The sequence below is a fragment of the Chanodichthys erythropterus genome, chromosome 4 (assembly GCF_024489055.1).
Source record: "Chanodichthys erythropterus isolate Z2021 chromosome 4, ASM2448905v1, whole genome shotgun sequence".
Lineage (NCBI taxonomy): Eukaryota > Metazoa > Chordata > Actinopteri > Cypriniformes > Xenocyprididae > Chanodichthys > Chanodichthys erythropterus.
The window spans coordinates 37,455,550-37,468,887 of NC_090224.1; the positions used below are offsets into that span (position 1 = coordinate 37,455,550).

General features: G+C 36.8%; 2 protein-coding genes across 7 annotated transcripts in view; one reads left to right on the forward strand and one right to left on the reverse strand.

Moving 5' to 3' along the window:
* The window catches only part of scara5 (scavenger receptor class A, member 5 (putative)), a 38,743-nt gene extending 37,029 nt beyond the window's left edge, over nt 1–1,714 (forward strand). For both annotated transcript variants that reach the window (XM_067383507.1, XM_067383508.1), the window contains exon 10: nt 616–1,714. In XM_067383507.1, coding sequence (XP_067239608.1) covers nt 616–749 — 134 coding nt within the window. In that variant the 3' untranslated portion in view covers nt 750–1,714. The remainder of the gene's footprint in view (nt 1–615) is intronic.
* Nucleotides 1,715–5,759: 4,045 nt separating this feature from the next.
* The window catches only part of tab2 (TGF-beta activated kinase 1 (MAP3K7) binding protein 2), a 33,143-nt gene continuing 25,564 nt past the window's right edge, over nt 5,760–13,338 (reverse strand). For 3 of the 5 annotated variants that reach the window (XM_067384884.1, XM_067384882.1, XM_067384883.1), the window contains 4 exons: nt 13,032–13,125; nt 9,878–9,976; nt 7,617–7,730; nt 5,760–7,502 (listed from right to left, as the gene is read on the reverse strand). In XM_067384884.1, the coding sequence (XP_067240985.1) occupies nt 7,366–7,502; nt 7,617–7,730; nt 9,878–9,976; nt 13,032–13,125 (444 nt within the window). In that variant the 3' untranslated portion in view covers nt 5,760–7,365. The remainder of the gene's footprint in view (nt 7,503–7,616; nt 7,731–9,877; nt 9,977–13,031; nt 13,126–13,338) is intronic. The other 2 variants (XM_067384887.1, XM_067384885.1) reach the window with 1 other exon arrangement.

Here is a 13,338-nt window from a genome sequence, read left to right on the forward strand (position 1 = left end):
AATTCATTTTTTTTTTGTGGCTTTTTTTTTTTTTTTAGTGGCGGAAACGGGCTTCCATATTAAAGGGACAGTTCACCCAAAAATGAAAATTGATGTTTATCTGCTTACCCCCAGGGCATCCAAGATGTAGATGACTTTGTTTCTTCAGTAGAACACAAATGATGATTTTTAACTCCAACCGTTGCCGTCTGTCAGCCGTATAATGCGTGTCAATGGGAACTTCGTCTATAAGAGTCAAAAAAACATGCACAGACAAATCCAAATGAAACCCTGCGGCTCATGACGACACATTGATGTCCTAAGACACGTAATGGTTTGTGCGAGAAACCGAACAGTATTTATATCATTTTTTTACCTCTAAAACACCATTTTTTGGTGAACTATCCCTTTAAGTTAGCAACATACATGCTTGCAAAGATTTATTTCTCTCTACAGTACTGTCATGGGTTTAATTGCTAGGCAGTGTATTAACTTATTGTAAATTTCAAATGTAATTTGGATAAAAGCATTTGTCAAATGTGTAAAATGGATGTCCACTGTTCTATGATATTAAACTATAAAGATTGAAAATATGTACCATAAGGTTCATTTTTGACAGTTTTCTTTCTCTTTTAGGCACTGGGTTGATCTGGATGGATGATGTTGCTTGTGTTGGTACTGAAGACTCTATTCACAAGTGTAAGTTCTCAGGATGGGGGAAAACCAACTGTGGTCATGTAGAAGATGCAGGAGTGACCTGTATCAAATAGCCTGTTTCAAGTCTTTAAAATGGACAATGAACCTCTAAGTGTGGATGATTTACTGCAAGATCTGAGGAAGCAGTATTGTGCCCCTTTACACGGCTGAAGACTTGACTGTGGGAGAGTAAAAGGCCCTGGAGATCAGACACAGGGTCAGCATACCAGCAATGAACTACTACCTTAATACTCCAGCCATTTCCATCAGACAGGGATTAAAAAATATCCCACATTTAATAGAAAAGCGTGTATGTATGCATATGTGCTCTATGCTGCTGCTTGGAGTGTTTGTGCGTGTCTGTAAAAAATATTTTTTAATGAAAGCCCAGTTTACATTGTGTACAGATAGATGCATTTAACGTTCCAAAGAGTTTTATGAACACATTTTTAATGCTAGTGTATTTTTTATAACATTTAACACATTTAAAGGCTTGTGTAGTTGCAAATGTGCCTTTAAACTAGAACTTTGACCATGACGTCACATGACATGGTCAGCAATTGTATACCTCAGTTAATGGTGAGTACCAATTACAGTCTGTACTCATTGTTCAGTAGCTTCATTATAACACTAAACTATCAGTATTGGTAATCTTGATTGTACAACAATAAATTATTTACCTGTTTTTGTGCTGAATTATCCAGTGTTATTAATGAAAATTATACAACAAAATAAAATACAAGTTTTAAAGAGTGATAACATGCCATATATACTAAAGCCTTTTTAAATAGTTTAGCAAAAAAAAAGTTAGGATATTTTTACTAAGCTTTTCCTTGAAGATGAGTTCGGGCTTGATTTGCTCGATTTGGATTTCTGGTGATCAAAGTCAAATTAGTGAATAGAAGGGTTTTTTGAAAAACTTGGCTTTCTCTGATCTTTACTTGTGCAACATGTCTATATCTTTTCAAAGGTGCTTTAAGTGAATTTCAGACGTCAACCATGTATGCTCTCCAAAAACATGTCAAAAATTAAAATATGCAAAAGGATTCACATGCAGAGAGTGTCTGATTGTCTAGAGTACTGTTGTTTAGTCTGTGCTGTCACAGAGAGTGGTGTTGTCATGTTGGGGTGATGTTTTTGTCTCCATGGGCCTCTGTACAGTAGTTTTGGGCTGTCCACATGCACTCGTCAGCCCCATCTCCTGCAGAATATTCCATGGCCATTGTGCCCATAGGATCGCCTTCAGCTAGACATTTGTGAGGACATTTGCATTTGAAAGGTAAAGTTTAAAATAGACCTAAACATCCCCTCATAAATGTCGATTTCAGCTAATGAAAACTTTTTTTGGTCCCACTTTATATTAAGTGGCCTTAACTACTATGTACTTACATTTAAATTAATCATTTGATACAATGCACTTATTGTGTAGATACATGTTTTTACATTGTACTTATATTTTAAAAACACCTGCATGTAATTACATCTGAAATTAATTTCTGTAATTACATTGATAATTACATAGTTAACCCATCCCTTACACCTTACCCCTACCCTTAAACCTACCCATACCACCAAACCTGTCCCTAACCTTACCCGTATCCCACCTCAATAGCTGCAAATGTGTTTTGCAATTCAATATGAACCCAATAAGTACACTGTACTTATTTTTTGATGTAAGTACATAGTAGTTAAGGCCACTTAATATAAAGTGGGACCCTTTTTTTTTTTTTTTTTATTTGTTTCACAACAATGCCATCTAATGGACTTTTTAGGTATCTCCATCCCTAGACAATGTATTGCAGACCATTCTCTCATGAAATTTGGCACAAAGTGGTGAGCCATGACCCATCTTTGGTGGATGTTCATTTAATACCCAAACACGATATCCTCACATATTACCAATTCACCTGCTAATTGTGGACTGTTTCAAAACCGTTTAACTTGGATATTCTATAATCTTTTCACTTTTTTTATTATGCCTCTGTCCAAACTTTTTTGCAGTGTGTTGCAGACTTCACTTAATGACTTTATATATCAATAGTCATTTTTCTGAATCTTCTGCAATAAATTATTTATAAATGTTCTCTGCCTCGCTCCCCGTGGTGTAAATGAGACAGCTCACTTGCACATCTCCGTCCTCTTTAACAAGCTTAGTAAAGGTCCGGAATCACTGAAGTCTCAAATCCATCCACTCTATCGGCTCATCAAAGGAATAGTTAAAGCTGCAGTCCGTAACTTTTGTTTTTTAATTATCCAAAATCAATTTTTGAGCAAGTACATAACCAGCCAGTGTTAAAAAAAATCTCCTTAGCTTAGACCGATTCACAACGGTAAGCTTGTAATAATGTTTTCTAATAAGAGTGATACTGGTGGGTTTCTACAGGAAATTCGAGCATGCTGCCGTTCATCTTTGCATCATTACGTCACGTCTGTTTACATAAAGAACGAGTTCCAGCTAGTAGGCTATATCGCATCACATGTGAGGATGGCGAATCATTTATAGCCTTTTCTCACAGCAGCTGCAATAAATATCATTTTGATGGTGGATTGTAATCCAGAAAGGTCCAAATGACAATCATCAGTGACAATTGGAGATTCACCCATAGTCAAAAGCAAAAGATGTCGGACTGCGGAGTGGCTACAGAAATTTTAATCTACAGGTAACACTAATATACACTAAATACACACAGTCATGCAATGCTGATGTTGTTAACATTAACAATCTGAGAGCAAAGTATAACAACAATAACTTTCACGGTTTGACGTGATCCGGGCTAAGCGATCGTTAGATTTAATAAAAAAAAAAAAAAAAAGTGAAACATGTATATTATATTCATTCATTACACACAGACTGATATATTTCAAATGTTTATTTCTTTTAATTTTGATGATTATAACTGACAACCAAGGAAAATCCCAAATTCAGTACCTCAGAAAATTAGAATGAATGACAAAGAAAGGATTTTTAGAAATCTTGGCCAACTGAAAAGTATGAACATGAAAAGTATGAGCATGTACAGCACTCAATAATAGTTGGGGCTCCTTTTGCCTGAATTCCTGCAGCAATGCGCCGTGGCATGGAGTCGATCAGTCTGTGGCACTGCTCAGGTGTTATGAGAGCCCAGGTTGCTCTGATAGTGGCCTTCAGCTCTTCTGCATTGTTGGGTCTGGCATATCGCATCTTCCTCTTCACAATACCCCATAGATTTTCTATGGGGTTAAGGTCAGGCGAGTTTAAGAACAGGGATACCATGGTCCTTAAAGCTTTGGCACTGTGTGCAGGTGCCAAGTCCTGTTGGAAAATGAAATCTGCATCTCCATAAAGTTGGTCAGCAGCAGGAAGCATGAAGTGCTCTAAAACTTCCTGGTATACGGCTGCATTGACCTTGGACCTCAGAAAACACAGTGGACCAACACCAGCAGATGACATGGCTTCCCAAACCATCACTGACTGTGGAAACTTTACACTGGACCTCAAGCAACGTGGATTGTGTGTCTCTCCTCTCTTCCTCCAGACTCTGGGACCCTGATTTCCAAAGGAAATGCAAAATTTACTTTCATCAGAGAACATAACTTTGGACCACTCAGCAGCAGTCCAGTCCTTTTTGTCTTTAGCCACTTCTGACGCTGTCTGTTGTTCAAGAGTGGCTTGACACAAGGAATGCGACAGCTGAAACCCATGTCTTGCATACATCTGTGCGTAGTGGTTCTTGAAGCTCTGACTCCAGCTGCAGTCCACTCTTTGTGAATCTCCCCCACATTTTTGAATGGATTTTGTTTCACAATCCTCTCCAGGGTGCGATTATCCCTATTGCTTGTACACTTTTTTCTACCACATCTTTTCCTTCCCTCCGCCTCTCTATCAATGTGCTTGGACACAGAGCTCTGTGAACAGCCGGCCTCTTTTGCAATGACCTTTTGTGTTTTGCCCTCCTTGTGCAAGGTGTCAATGGTCGTCTTTTGGACAACTGTCAAGTCAGCAGTCTTCCCCATGATTGTGTAGCCTACAGAACTAGACTGAGAGACCATTTAAAGGCCTTTGCAGGTGTTTTGAGTTCATTAGCTGATTAGAGTGTGGCACCAGGTGTCTTCAATATTGAACCTTTTCACAATATTCTAATTTTCTGAGATACTGAATTTGGGATTTTCCTTAGTTGTCAGTTATAATCATCAAAATTGAAAGAAATAAACATTTGAAATATATGTCTGTGTGTAAATAATGAATATAATATACAAGTTTCACATTTTGAATGGAATTAGTGAAATAAATCAAATTTTTGATGATATTCTAATTATATGACCAGCACCTGTATACTTTAACTCTTTCCCTGCCAGTATTTTTTTTTTGCCAGCATTTCTGATCATTTTTCACAAAACTTTCATGGCCCCAGGAATATTTTGTTGTATGATTTTCTGAACAAGCAATATATCAAAAAAAAAAAAAAAAAAAAAAAAAAGAGCCTCTGCGTTTAAACAGCAATACTCTAGCTTTCTGTATTTTATTTATCAACACATTAAGTTTCATCCCAAAAAAAAGGCAACATTTTGAACAAAAAACTGAGAAACTCAAGTTTTTGTCAAAGACTGCCCAAATGGGATTCAAAATGATCAAAACATGGATGGAATAGACAGTCCAGTAAACACCCCAAAAACTTCAGTCGTTTCCTCTTCATGGGTCGACCTTTCATTCAGTAACGTTAACAGTAGGCAGTTGTGATTTATATGCTGTTTAATGTTAGATGATTGCGTTACATGTAAGCAATGCTTTTATCGCTCGTTTCTGCTTCTTCACCTGTGTTTTGATCAAGAGATGCGGTCTTCCTTCAGATGATGTGTATTAGCGCCCCCTACTGTATAACAGTGAAAATTGACAGAAAATCTCATGGGAAAAGAGTTTAAAGATTTGCAAAAGCAGACCAAGTTTATTTTTTGTTTTATTTTTTTTATTTTTTACAAATAACTTATCTATTACAAAGACAGTTTTCCCAGCTAAGATCAAAAACATTGGATATCCAAATACTTTTTCTCCCCCTTTTCTTTTAAAATCCATAAACATGACAAGACAGATCTGATTATTTCTTTGGTTGTTTTTTTTTTTTTTTGGTTGTTTTTTTTTTTTTTAAAAGTTAGTGAAACTACCACAGAAAGTAATGTTTTTGGAGCCAAAAATAGTCTCATCTCGGAAACAAAACGTAGACTGAATAAATTTTCTCCACAGCAAAGTTATTTTTAGCCTGGATACCAGAAACCAGCATTTGGAAATTGTGTATTCATTTGTTTCATAAATAACGACCTCATTCAACTTTTCAATGCACGACTTGTGCATTAGCACTCTTGTAAGGATGGATGACAAAACATTTGTTTTCTGAAATAAAGTTTAGGTCAATAAACTAATAAAGTTACAAAACATTTCCAAGGACCTTTTTTTTTAATTGTGTAACATCTGCAAGCGAAGGCACTGTGCACATGATCCAAAACAGAACCACATAAAGACTGAAGGCACATTGTGAAATATCGAGCTACACTCAGGGACACGATGGTCTGTGCTTTGGCAATTTACAAAACCTGAGCCGTAAAGGCTAGCGGTGAGTACTCGGTGTATTAAAAAGCCCTTGTGAATACTCATCCACTGTTAGGAGGGCACTATAAGACAAAGTCTTTTCTCTCAAACCCACATTACTGAAAATAATCTGAAAAGCGTTATCAATGCATAGCAACATTCCTTTCTTGGCACAAAGGTATAAATTCTCCTAATAGTAAACCTACATTCCAGTTGTCACATAGGAAAGCATGTATTATCCGAGGGCTTTATGGATTTCCTGTGAAGTCCTTTGACCGCTCTGAGGTCAAGTACCTTATTAATAAAAGCTAGATCTTTTTCAGTTTTGCTGCATCTGCAGCTCGTACACTGGATAGAGTGCTTGACAAAGAGCATCGTTTTGTCGTTCGCTGTTGCACATTTTAACATCCCTTTAAGTTCTCACAAAAGAAACCATTCTCATCTGAGAAACAAAAAACAACACCACATAGAAATAAATGAAGTCTATAAAGCTATACTTACAGGAAATACATGTGAAATCTTGAGAAAGAAAATAGGCATCGAAAAGCTCATTCTAAAACTATGTACAGTAAAATCTGTGTGGCGGGGACTCCTCTGTAAACTGTACATCTAAAGCATGCAGTTTTTTTTTTGTTTGTTTTTGTTTTGTTTGTTTTTCATTTTTCATTTACCAAACAAAAGAATTGAGAGTTTAGCAGATTCCACTCATGATCCTTTGGGAACAGCGTTCATAGAGCAGTCAAGAACTGTTCCCATGAAAAAAGGCACACTGGCATCCGTAGCCACACGTGTAAACAGTGTGGATGTAATAAACGTGTTAATATCACCGGCAGCACTGAGCCTCTTCATGGATCAAGCGGGCGAAACTTCCCTTGATCTCCCACGCGACACACGGAACTCCCTCTCGACACAGAAGCGCACATTTTGTGCAGAGACAAAAGAGCTGTAAACATCATCCAGTCTTCAGTGGACATCACAAGACAAACAGACACACAATGACACTGGGGGGGAAAGAGGAAGCTTTATAGAAAACCTCCAACAGACGAGTCCATGATTTCCTGGTGGAGGCAAAACGGTGGCTGTCGACACATTTGTGTATGTTGCATGTATTGTGTGTGTGTGTGTGTGGCTCAGAAATGCCGTGGAAATTCACACTCTTCACAGCGGTTGAGGGCAGGGTGGTTGAGGAAGGTGCAGGCAGTACAGCTCCACTGAACTCCATCATCCTCCTCAGGCTCCGGCATGACCCTCACATTCCTACTGCCCTCTGTAGTAAAACACATCCAAATCGTTATCAAAGCCTGTGCAGATCTGAGTTAGACGGAAAGAGGGGGAAATGGCAGAAGTGCAGAGAAAGAGAGAGAGAGAGACAGAGACCCACCCATGGATACAGCCATAGAAGGTGGTACAGGAGGTAGAGACGGGTCTCTCTTTAACTTGGAGCTGACGTTTATTTTGCGCCCTCTCCTGTCTAGAGAAACTGTGTGATCCACAGCTGATGGGCATCGCAACACAATGGGTCGATTGACAACAGATAAAAAAAAAAAAAGACAGAAAGAAACCAAATGTAGAGGTAGTGAAATAAAGCTCTAAATAAAATCTTTCAAGGTTTCAATGACAGAAAATAAGATGTATAACATCAAAGAAGAGAAGCAGAAGCAAAAAGATTGTATTGAAAGTGTAGATGAGATGAGATTATTTGTTTCTTAAAGGGATAGTTCACCCAAAAATGAAAATTATCCCATGATTTACTAATCCTCAAGCCATCCGAGATGTATATAGGGGCTTTTGCACCGGAGGAACCTTTTCTTAGTTCCTAGAACTATTAGCTGAAGTACCAGGATTTTGCTGTGTTCGCACCGCAGGAACTAGGAATGATTTAAGTTCTAGGAACTCCTTTTGGGGGAACTGAATTAGCTCCTACTTCAGAGTAGGGTCTAAACCAGCTCTATAGGAACTACCAGTGACATAAGTGTACGTTGATTGGTCAAACGCATGTCAAACACCGGCACCTGGCATTTTTAAAAAGCTGTGTAAACATTTATACCTGACAAACATGGAAAACAGCATTTACTTGTCTGCAGTGTTGTTCTTTTCTCCGCCTTGATACTGAAAGTTGCCATAGGAGATTTCGTCTCTTAACCCCAGTTTTTGCTCTTTAAGTTGCGTAGATTACGCGTTTGCATTCCATTCTCCGTTATCACGAAACCCACGACACATTTACCTTTATACATCTGGCAGACGCTTTTATCCAAAGCGACTTACATTGCATTATACTATACATTTTGTATCTGAGTATGTGCAATCCCTGGGATCGAACCCATGACCTTGGCATTGCTAGTACACACAACAAACAGCGCTGCTGTTGGCTGCTTCGCAGTTCCTATTTCCAGTGCGAATGCAACCAAGAACATGGGCCGGGGGAGAAATTAGTTCTCGGGGAACTATCCTAGTGGCTAGTTCCTAGAACTATTCAGTGCGAAAGCCCCTCATGACTCTCATTTCAGATGCAGTGGTGGTTCTTGCTTGTATTGTGCACTGGGCGAACCACCCGCCAAATTATACTTTAGAACAAAAAATGCTAAACTTTGATATAGAGTCATTTTATAGTTACAATAATGATTTTATAATGTCTAAACATAAATTTAGGCCTAAATAAAAAACCACTGAGTAATCCTCTAGCCATCTAGGGAGTTAAAAATTCATGTTATTTTAATTTTAAAAGTGTTTGCTTTCCAGTAGATGACAGCAATCGTCCACTAAACCAAGGCACATTTTTCATGTCTATCACCATGAATGAAATTAAGAAATGTAAATCTTTTTTTTTAAAGTGGATTTTAAAATGCTGCTATTTTATATAAACATATAATTAAATTATTATAAAAAAAAAATTTAAAAAATACCATAAATCCCCCAAAACTGCACAACCTTACAGTAAAAATATTAATAAAGTGAAAGATGTCACGTTTGTTTTTTTGTCTTGTTTTTTAAAGTTACAAAATCACATTTCACTGTCTGATTATGTAAGCTAATTGCTGAATATTGTTGCCCAAAGTGTAATAGCTAGCACCACAGCATAATGTCAGAAATGATAGGGCCTATATTAGCCGGTTTTATTATTTGCCTAATATTACAACGAGATGAGTAATAGCTGCATACATGCCTTTAATCTCTGATTCAGGCACTCCTGATTTTGAAGTCCAAAAAAAGTGCATCCATCAATCATAAAAGACATCCATGAGCTCCAGAGGGTTAATAAAAGCCTTCTGAAGTGAAGTGATGGGATTTTGTAAGAAAAATATCCATATTTATATCTTTATAAACTAAAATAACTAGCTTCTGGCAGACGGCCTACGCAGATCAACTTACGATGGAAAAGTCACTTCAGAAGGCCTTTATTAACCCACTGGAGTCGTTTGGATTACTTTTATGATGGATGGATGCACTTTTTTGGACTTCAAAATCAGCAAAGGCATTCACTACAATTATCAAGCTTGGAAGAGTCAGGATATTTTTTTTAATACAACTTAGAACTTGTGTTCGTCTGAAAAAAGATGCTCATATATACCTAGGATGGCTTGAGGGTGAGTAAATCATGGGATATTTTTCATTTTTGGGTGAACTATCCCTTTAACTACTGACCTTGTTTTGTATGACCCTTATGCGGTTTAGGAGGTACAGGACCCAAGAATCCAAGGTTGTCATAAAAATTGTGAATTGCAATGGGATTAAAGTCTGGTCCTAAAAATCAGAAGAACAAGTGGTCAAAAACACATTTGCATAAAATAGGCCCAATAAGACAAGCTAAAACAAGTCATTTTTAGGTTAGGTCCAATTCAAATTACCAATACTGTGATGTGTACTTTTGTACAAGTTTGTGAGACTTACATTAGTACATTTATGGAATGGTTGTTCATATGAAACATGTAATTAAAGATACATAAATATTTGAGTAATTTAGGGATGCACTGCTATGAAATTCTTGGCTGATACAACAATCGCTAATTCTTCATATTTGAAAGACGATAACCGATATATTGGCCAATAAATCTAAATCCAAATTTTGATATACGTTGAGAGCCTGATTACAAAAACAAAAGGCTTACCACTTCAACATAAATCAAACACAGACAATACAGTAGCCTCTGAAACACGGGGCAAAGAATTCACGTTCTTTTACAGTCATGTTCTCATTATAAATTTATGCAACCTTTATGACAGATTTGTGCTGCACATGTTGCACTTGACTGCATCTTCCTTTTCGATGCGCTTCCAATCATATCAAGCAATTCAAAATCATCATGACGCGCATCTGAAGTGTGTCAGATGAAGGAAATAATACATTATCTATCAGCTTTAATATATCGGCCTAATTTTCTTATCGGATCAACAACAATAATATTAAAAACGATAATTTATTGGCCCATACCGATATGGTGGCCGATATATAGTGCATCTCTAGAATAAACCAATAATGGTATTCAATGAAAACTGAAGGATAAAAAAAAAAAAAAAAAACTACATGTTATTGGTATTTTGAACTCATTTACACTAAAATGTACTAATTTATATAACTTAAATCATATATTAGTCTATGTACTAAATAGAGATCGACTGATATTGATTTTGTATAACCGACACCGATTATTTGCAGGTTTATGTGCCTGATAAATGATAAACAGAGATATTTAGATATTTTATGTTTTATTTCTGTTTGACAATTTTAATAAAGCACTGTACAAACTATATGAATGCTTTTTTCACTTCCTCCTTGCATACAAAACAAAATACAAACAAAATCCGTAAACACGGAAGTCTGCACTGTTCATTATTTCAACTGCATAGGAGACTGACATGGGAGAGAAGAAATCGTTTTTGTTTCATTTTTGCACACAAAAAGTATTAATAAAATTAAGGTTGAACCACTGTAGTCACAAACTACTTTAACAATGTCTTTAAAGGGAGAGTTCACCCAAAAATAACAAATTATCCAATGATTTACTCATCCTCAAGCAATCCTGTGTATGACTATCTTCTTTCAGACGAACACTATCAGAGATATATTTAAAAATATCCTTAGTCCTCCAAACTTTATAATGGTTGTGAAGGGGGGGGGATTTTGAAGCAAAAGTAATCCATACAGTTCCAGGGGGCATTTTGAAGTGAAGCAATGCCTTTTTGTAAGAAAAATATCCATATTTAAAACTTTATAAATTCAAATAACAAGCTTCCGGCGGACGACCATAAGCATAACGTGCAAGTCAATGTGCACCAAATGAGTAACCGATGCATGACGTAGGATGTAGGGGTATAGTTTAGACGCCTCTCGCGGTTCAAGCAAATAGGGCTGAGCAACAAACTCAAGATCCTCTTCTCTTATATCAAAATCCTGCGACATTTTTCTTTACAATTTCGCATTTTAGTCTTCTAATTCGTGACCGGTGTTTTGTTTTTTCCTCTACCCTCTGCACTTCCACTTTCTTCATTACGTCATGCGTCGGGTCAGAGGTTAATCTTCTGCCACAAATCAATGCATACGGCCGTCTGCTGAAAGCTAGTTATTATAGTTAAATAGTAAAAGTTTTAAAAAGTTTTTTTTCTTACAAAAACCCATCGCTTTGCTTTAGAAGGCCTTTATTAACCCCTGGACCCGTATGGATTACTTTTATGATGGATAAATGCATTTTTCTTTTCCTTCAAAGTGTGGCCCCCCCCATTCAAAACCATTATGAAACTAAGAGGAGCAAGAGCATTTTTAAATATATCTCCGATTGTGTTAGTCTGAAAGAAGATCATCATGGGATATTTTTCATTTTTGGGTGAATTAACCCTTTAATGCCTTTTTGGACCTTGAATGTGGTGGGTAAATTGCTGTCTATGGAGGAGTCAGAGAGCTCTTGGATTTCACCAAAGATATCTTAATTTGTGTTTTGAAGATGAACAAAGGTCTTATGGGTTTGGAACGACATGAGGGTGAGTACTTAATGACAGAATTTTCATTTTTGGGTGAACTAACCCTTTAATTTCTACATAGCTGTAATTATTTTAAATGTTTAGCAGCAAAAATAAAGGTTATATAGTAAATATTAACATAAACGAGTTGATCTTTTAAGAGTCACATACGGTGGCCATGCATTTCTGAGTCTCAACCTGGTGAGCGAAAGGGACTATGAATGCAATTTTATGAGACCGATGATGAGCATAGACAACAGAGAGAGAATTCAATTCAGCGCACTTGTTCATGGGTGTTTTATTTAATTCATATTAAGTTACATCTCTATTGGGTCATGCCTCAGTGAGTTAATATCTTATTTTTTAGTGCCAAGTTTAAACTACGTATCAAGCATTTAACATCTCATTTGTGCATTAATGGCTGTTATGTCAAATAAAGTTGATTAACTAAGGGAGGCAAGTTATTTTACCTTTGAACACCACTTGTGTTTCAGACACAACGTTTTAATGGTGTTCTTGCATGCAATTCTCAAAATGTACACAAGATGGCGCCATTTATCAGGTAAATCTGATATTACAAAACCAATACCTGATTATGGAAAAATGCTTAAATATCAGAAAAAAAATCTCTGTTAAATCGATTATCAGTCGATCTCTAGCACTAAAACATCCCTTCATCACAGCCCACCGAAGTGACAGAAGTGAGTTATTGTGTAATTTGTCAACTAAAAGTAATTGGTCTTCTGAATGTTTAATTTTTAAACTCATTATTTTTGTCTGGAGCCCTGTAATGCCACACAAGGACATTTCCTGAAAAGCTGCAGACAACTAGCATGGTACTCACCTCGTGTCTGAAGGAGGTCAATCTCTTTGGTTAAACAATCAATATCGATCTGTAGAAGCCTATTCTTACACCTCAGTTGCTGCATCTCCTCAATCTGAAAAAGAAATAAAAATAAATAAGAAGAAGTGTGCAAAAGTGCATGGTCTCTATGAGGTGAAGCATCAGCTTTAGCATGACCATGGCGATACATTGCTGGTTGATTGAGGCTTGTAAAGTGGCGCTCAGTTAAAATAATTTCAACACTTTGTTTCATTAATGAATGAAGCAGCATATCTGAATGGTTTAATGACTCGCTCAAAAACTGTAA